Genomic DNA, 7,126 nt, shown 5'->3' on the forward strand with positions numbered 1-7,126 from the left:
TGAGAGGCCAAAAGTAGGAAAAAGACGAGCAGAGTTGGGGCTTACATGCACACTCAGAACCAAGAAAAGAACAAATCACACAAGAGGAACAGCTGTTTTTCTACAGGGATTTTCTCAGGAGGGGTTCTTTAGTGTTGCAGCTGCTGCAGGCTGCGCAGAGCTTCAGCACAAGCCCGGATAAGGCTACACAGCTGGATGCTAGTCTCCAGGGAGGTGCTAGAGCCCAGCTCAGCTGAGGCCCAGGTCAGTTTCTGCAGGAGAGCCTCTTGTGTGCAGACCACGACATCTGCATTTGGAGGCACAGCAGGAGGGGGCGGCCCCTGGACTGCCTTGAGCCCTGCTGCAGCTCCCTCACAGTGCTCTGGACGGGGTACTGGGGGCTGAGGGGCAGGCCGAGAGCCCAAGGTGGGCTCCGAAGCAGAGGCGAGCTGGTGCTCCCGAGCTTGGGAGAGGGCAGCCTGGGCATTCAGAGCTAAAAGAGGAAAAAGCCGGTGGAATGGTCAGGATACCTGGCTCACCTCAGCCCTGAGCCACTTCCCTACTCTTTACTGTTCTGCTCTCTCTTTAGTTGAGATGTTTCCCCTGCCCCAGTATAAGGCAACTTATCCATTTTCTTCCTTGTATCAGAGTTATTTATGCCCTTGCTTCATCTCTCTCATCAGAACTATGCCTAATAAGCTCAGACTCTCCATGATCTCTGGCACACGGTAGGTGCTTAGTGCTCTTACTGAATGAATGGTCCTTTCTAGAGCTGAAAGGAGAAAGCAACTCACCCCCGCCTCACCCACAAATACCACTGTCACCTCCCACCTACTGTTCCTGACCCTCTTTCACCACACTTCTTCACCAAGCACACTCGACCCCTCACCCGGATTATCTTTATCCACGTCTGAGTCGAGCTCCTGGCAAGCCACGCAGTAGATTTTCCGCTGTTTGTCTTGGAGGAGGATCGTCTAGGAGCCAGAAAGCACACGGGGCAGGGGTGAGACGCCGGGCGATGGGGTCCAGAGGGGAGCGCTGGGGAAGGGCCGTGTGGCCTGGTCCGCGGCCCCATCCTGGATCCCACGTCCCGAGTCTCTCCTCACCCCGCAGTCCGCGCACGTCTCGCCCAGCATGCGGTAACCACGCAGCAGGTAGTCGCCCATGAGCCGGGAGATGCGATCCTGCCGCTCCCGCCGCGCTTGCAGCACCTTCGTCTCCGCTTCGGTCGGGGGCTCCCAGGAAAAGTCGTCGACTTCTGGGGGAAGAGAGGCACAAGGGGCCGGGGGGTCTTGCCGAAGCAGGCTGCATCCCGCAACCCGCAACCCGCAGCCACAAACCCCCGCAGCCCAAGTCCTCACCAGAGCCGTTCAGGGCCATGTTGCCGTTGTCGCCGCTAGACTCACCGGAAGTGACGCACAAGCAGCGCGCCTTCCGCTTGGCCCCGCCCCTCCAGTGGGGCCGAGGATGAGGGTGGAAATGACGCTCTGTGTGCTCCGACGTCGCGATGCCCAGAGTGGGGCGTGTCTGCCGCAGACTAGACCCTGTCCCATTGGTGCGCCCCTCGGTAGGAGCCTGTGGACAAAAACTTTCGACTGGCCGGGCCTCAGGAGGGGCGTCTCCGTGATAATGCCGCCCAAAGTCGCAGGACCCGGAAGTGGCTGCGCAGAGTCGCTCTTTCTGCCCGCCGCGGAGGGAGGAGACCAGTTGGCTTGAGAAATCTTCGCTGGCCTCCGCCTCCCCTGGAGTATCCCTTTCCGCACTGGCAGGACCCGGGGCCGGCGGGGCAGTGGCAACATCACAACACCCTTGATAATAACAAACGGCCCCTTACGCGTGCGTGGAGCCTCCTCGGGCCTCAGTGCTTCTCACTTCAACTGGCAAGGCAGGCCAGGCGGCGATCGTTCTCGCTGCCTTTCAGCTTATATCAAGACCCCTCCCCTTCTGCACGTTCGGTGTTCCAGTCTGCCCACCCCCTATCTTCCCCACCCAAAGGCCTGGGACTGATGCAAAGTCAGCCCCTAAGAAGACATTTTGTTTTGGTGAAGTTTGAACCCTCGAAAAGCCAGGTGACCGCGGGGCGGGGGTGGAAATCGCTGTGCTGGGCATGCGCAGTTTCGGTTCCAGCCGCAACTGAGTGATACATGCTGGAGGGTGGGGATGAGGGGTTTATTACACATGCTTGTGACCGTTATGCTCTTCTTGAGTGGGTTGCTGTTAAAATTACTAGTGCTCCCTGACCATTGGCCTTGGTGGGTTTTTTTTTTTTTCTCTCTTTGCTCTTTTTCCATACACCTCCTCTCCCTTAGTAGGTTGGAAGAAGCCAGGTGGAGCAGGCAGCAGTCCCCAGATGTGCAGCCTGCAGTGCCTCTAGGCAGTACACCAGGGCAGTGGAGAAGGAGCTAGGACTTAGACTCCCGTAATCTCATCGGCAATCTCCTTCTCTGACTCGCAGCACATGCTTTCAGTTTTACCTGAAGATAGAGTACCCTCCTCCTGGTCCCATCTTCCTCCTACATAGACTCCCTGGAACTTACTTACATTTTCCGACCCTTCCTGCCTCCTGCTTCCTTGGAGAGCCCTGTGCCCCACGTCACTCTGTCCATCTACCAGCAGCCTCTTGGGCAGCAGTGTACCTGACTCAGGGCCTGACGCCAGGTCAGTTCTGCCAAACTGACTATAGGGACTCTTGGACTCTAGCCTATATGCACAGACCCTCCAGGTCCTTACTATCTTCAGCTCCCAGCACGCCCCACCCCCCACCGAATTCCTCAATGCACCCTTCTGTGTCATCATAATGGCCAATATCCACTCAGCAGCTTATCCTGTCTGACACCAACTAAGATCCTTACACTCATCCTCCCATTTACTCCCTTTCATTTATTCCTCATGACAACTACTCTCTTCTGGGTGGGGTTGGGGAGTGGAAAGGTAGCGCCTCACGGTCCAGGTCTGCCCCATTGTAACAACCAATGACTCATCCTGACGTGCAGCAACAAAGACCCAATGCAGCCAAAAAAAAAAAAAAAAAGAGAGAGACTCATCCTGGGAGTACAGAAGTTTCCACCTCCTTTCAGGCAGCATTTACAGAGATGCACACACATATTAAACATGAATAGAGGGAAATTCACTACTGCTATGGACAAAAAAATAGATGAATCATTAGAACTTTGCTGGCTCACTTGGGAGAGGAGGGGCAGGGCATGTCATACTTGGTAAGGAAGAATGGCAACAGCTGGGTCATCTTACAGCTCAGCCCTTTCTACAGGCTATCATGCGAATCTTATATCTGTTCTGAGATGACAGTAAAAGGTCTCAGTTTTTCCCCCCCTAATGGATCTTGGCTGCTATAAGGGAGCTTTGTCCCTCTTCTGGGAAATTTCCTTGAGACAAACTCCCATAGGAAACCATAGATGAGGCATTTATTACTCTTCGGGCTCCTATTGTCTTACTTTAGGTTTACAGTACTGCTACAGGTGCCCCAAAGAAATCTAGATAAATTCCTGTGATCAGCTCCACTGCCCTAGAAAAGTCTCCTAGCCCTTCTGTTAAAACAAGGCAAAAATGAGACATTATTATGACAGGGGGACAGAAATACCCTCTATCAAGGTAGTCTCCTTTAAAAGAAAAGTCACGGCTGTGCAAGTCAAGCCCAAGTCCTGACAGACATCTATAGAACGCTCCACCTGGCAACAGCAGGTCATATTCTTCTCAAATATACATGCTCCAGGACAGACCATATGCTAGACCATAAAACAAGTCTCAATACACTTAAAAGGGTTGAAATTATACAAAGTATGTTCTCAGATCACAGTGGAATGAAATTAGCAATCAATAAAAGAAGGAAATTTGGGAAATTCACAAATATGTGGAAATTAAACAACACCCTCTTAAATAACTAATGGGTCATAGAAGAAAACACATGGGAAATTAGAAACTACTTGGAGATTAATGAAAACACAGCATACCAAAACTTGTGAGATACAGCCAAAGCAGTGCTTAGAGGGCAATTTATAGTTGTATATTCTTATATTTAAAAGAAAAAAAAAAGTCTCGATTCAGTAACCTAATCTTCCACCTTAAGAAACTAGAAAAAAGAGCAAACTAAACCCAAAGCAAGCAGAAGGAAGACTAGAATAGATTAGAGCAAATCAACTCACCTACAAGTTAGCTCTTTAGAAGATCAACAAAATTGCCAAACCGTTAGCAAGACTGACCAACTCAAGCCCAGGTCAGCCAAAGGGTGTGAACCTTGCAGCTCCAGCTGGAAAGCAATGTTGCTGTGGTTGCTGAGTCAAGGAGTCCCCAAATATGAGACAGATAATGTCAGGACCCTGCCGCCTAATAGAGGGCTTTGGATGGCAATGTTCTCAGCTAACTGTGGAAACAAATCGTGGCTGATCAAACTATCTAGATCACTTATGCAGATGCCCATGCTAAAGGCCCATTCTCTGATGAGACTGACATGAATCAAGCTGTTGTTCGAGCCTGCGCTGCCCAGATTGTCTCCATTTCTGCCTGGACCCATCATGATACCAGATATGGCAACACGTCCACCAACACAGAGTGGGCACAAAGTGAAGGACTCCATGCTGCTGATGCAGAGGCCACCACTCCATGCCAGATTTGTGATCCCAGTCAAATGTTCATCTGTTTGTCCTGTGAAGAGGAGGCTACAGTGTATGTGGCATTGCCCCTGCCCACTCCTGAGAGACTGAATGCATGGGACCTTTGACTCCTTCCTGGGGCTATGGATGGTGTCTCACACTTTTTCAGGTTACAGTGGTACTGTTTCAGGCCAATCAGCCAACTTTGGTCACACCACTGTGCTTCTTGAGACTAATCTGTGTAATGTTTTTGGCTTTCTGGACCAATTGAAGTCTAACAATGGTGCACCTTTCATCTCAGGCCACTCAACAATGGGCTGATAGTCTAGGTATTTGGTGGTCCTTCTATCCTCACTGTCATCCACAAGCATGTGGTACTGTTGAGCATTGAAATAGCTCCTCAAAAATTAACTCAAAGAGATTTCTGGCTCTCCCTCCTGGTCCACACACCTTAGTACAGCAGTTCACTAACTGAAAGTGGCTGTCCCCAGGATGGGACCATCTCATCTAGGCCGTGTCCTTCATAATGATCAAGATGAGAGGGGTGGGGTTTATATAGACCAGTTTTGAAAATTTAGGGTTCCATGTTCACCATTCCTGGACATAATGCTTCTCTCTTTCCCTTAACAGCAACCCCAGGTCAGCCTGATTGGTGCAACTCTGGGTGATAGCCCAGTCAGAAAGGGGCCTAGGGGATTCTCAACCACTGGATTCTCTTATTTGACTGACACTGTCCTAGATCATGAGAATATCTGGAGCGCTTGGCATGCACACCTCTCTCTTTGAGTCCCCCAACAGCGGTCTACACGTAGAGTGGGGGACATAGTGGGCTCCTGTATGTTTTATAAAAATGTCCTTGTCCTTCTTGCACCTGACCCTTCCAGATGAAAAGTGTAAGTAGGAGGTGATTGGAAAAAAGGTGAAGTTCTAACTACTAGAATAGAACACATCGATTTTGTGACAGTGGAGGGAGAATAACAACGTTGGCACTTGGGGAGGGGACACCTCAGACCCTGGGAGAAATGGGGGAAAGAAAGACACTTATAGTCTTTGTCTTTCCAAACCACTTGGAGCCTTCTTCACTGAGGACAACATCTTGGTCCAACTCGCCCAAACTATTTCAAGTGACTTAAATTTAACTGACTGCTGAGTCTGCCACGCTCCACTGGACAGTTCTGACCTTGATTTGATTGCCATTTTGCTTAACCTTACCAAGAGATTGGAAGCAGCAAGGGGTAGCCTCAGCTCCTGTACCTCCTACATAAAATACCTGTCAACAACATCACCTCCAGATACAGATCCCAGGCCCAATCCTGTAGCTATCACCACTCAGTCATGCCATGGAGTAGACGAATGGCATCTGGCTGGTGGCATGGACAAACAGGACTAACTGCCCTTAGCCAAGCCCTCCAAAAACAAGGACTAGACTTAATTATTTGGATTGGGCTGGAAGCCCTAAGGCCTATGGACTTGAAGGGAGGCACTGTCAACCTGGGCCCCCCCTAGCTGATGTAAGTCCCACTTGGGGGCGCCATGTTTTTTCCCAGAAGCAACACTAGTACCCTTGAGACTGTATGATTGATGTGGAAGTCACACATTAACTTGTCTCTCTCCAGAAAACAGAGTGACTTGAAATTTATCCTTGACTTTAGCCTACTTGCAAACTAACCCATGAGCCTGCCACAGGTTCATGCATGCTGGCAGAAGACAGAAGACTCCTGGGTCAGAGAAAAAGGACCTTCTTACTCATGGCTGGAAGCATTAATCCAGGTACAGCAGATATATTCATTGCACAGACTCCAGTCTGCAAGGAAGAAGTACAAGAGAAATCTATCATCCATAGCAACCTTGGTCAGTGAATTGAGGCTCTCCTGAATGCCTTCTGGGCCAAGGTGGAAAGGTTGATGCAGAGAACTAAGGAGCGAGCCACCCGGCTTTCTAAGGTAGATATGATGCTTTATGGATTTGTTCATCTGGGAGGCATGGTTGAGGTCCGTACTGCAAGCTGGCTTCATTCTGCTGCTTGTAGTTCTGTTGGTAGTAGCTTTAATTAAATGCTGTATGACACAAATTGAACAGATTTGGTCCTAGCCTCTGTCGATCAGATTTGCCAACAGAGTGGTGAACTCATGGGAAAATTCGCCCAAAGCCAAGACAGTGTAGAAATGAGGGGTGGATATAACTGTAAGACAATTCTCCAGAGATCTCTTGAGTTTCTGCACATTTTGCAAGCGAGGCAACTGACTGCCTTTGTCCTGGACTCTCTTCTCAAGGATATTGGTACAGTGAATAGCCATGGACGATCGAGACAGAATCTCCCTCCAGTGCAAAGGGCAGTCATTAGAAAAGACTTGCGTTCTTAAGTTTAGCGTCCTCTCCCATACCACAGTCCACTGTGTGCAGGCGTCTATCTAGGTCATTGGTGCCGCCCTCACGGGACCTGGGGACAAGAGGACTGATGTTAATAGGCTGATGATCATGCTATTTACTGTGCCATGAATAATGGTCCTTTTTCTTTGACCCAGGAATCTCCTGTCTTC

The 7,126-nt window shown here is 50.0% G+C and overlaps 1 protein-coding gene across 2 annotated transcripts; it reads right to left on the reverse strand.

Annotated features, from left to right (window-relative positions):
- Window positions 1-93: 93 nt before the first annotated feature.
- Window positions 94-1,684, reverse strand: ZNRD2 (zinc ribbon domain containing 2). 2 transcript variants are annotated; one of them, XM_082342094.1, is made up of 4 exons: window positions 1,341-1,684; window positions 1,086-1,237; window positions 869-953; window positions 94-472 (listed from the first exon to the last, which is right to left on the reverse strand). In XM_082342094.1, the coding sequence occupies exons 1-4, from the start codon at window positions 1,357-1,359 to the stop codon at window positions 129-131; spliced, it is 600 nt and encodes a 199-aa protein (XP_082198220.1). In that variant the 5' UTR covers window positions 1,360-1,684; the 3' UTR covers window positions 94-128. The 2 variants fall into 2 exon arrangements, with proteins under 2 accessions (XP_082198220.1, XP_082198219.1); XM_082342093.1 differs by having other exon boundaries at window positions 1,386-1,504.
- Window positions 1,685-7,126: the final 5,442 nt, after the last annotated feature.

The sequence above is a fragment of the Balaenoptera borealis genome (genome assembly GCF_965194805.1).
Source record: "Balaenoptera borealis genome assembly, chromosome: 11".
In the NCBI taxonomy this organism is placed as follows: domain Eukaryota; kingdom Metazoa; phylum Chordata; class Mammalia; order Artiodactyla; family Balaenopteridae; genus Balaenoptera; species Balaenoptera borealis.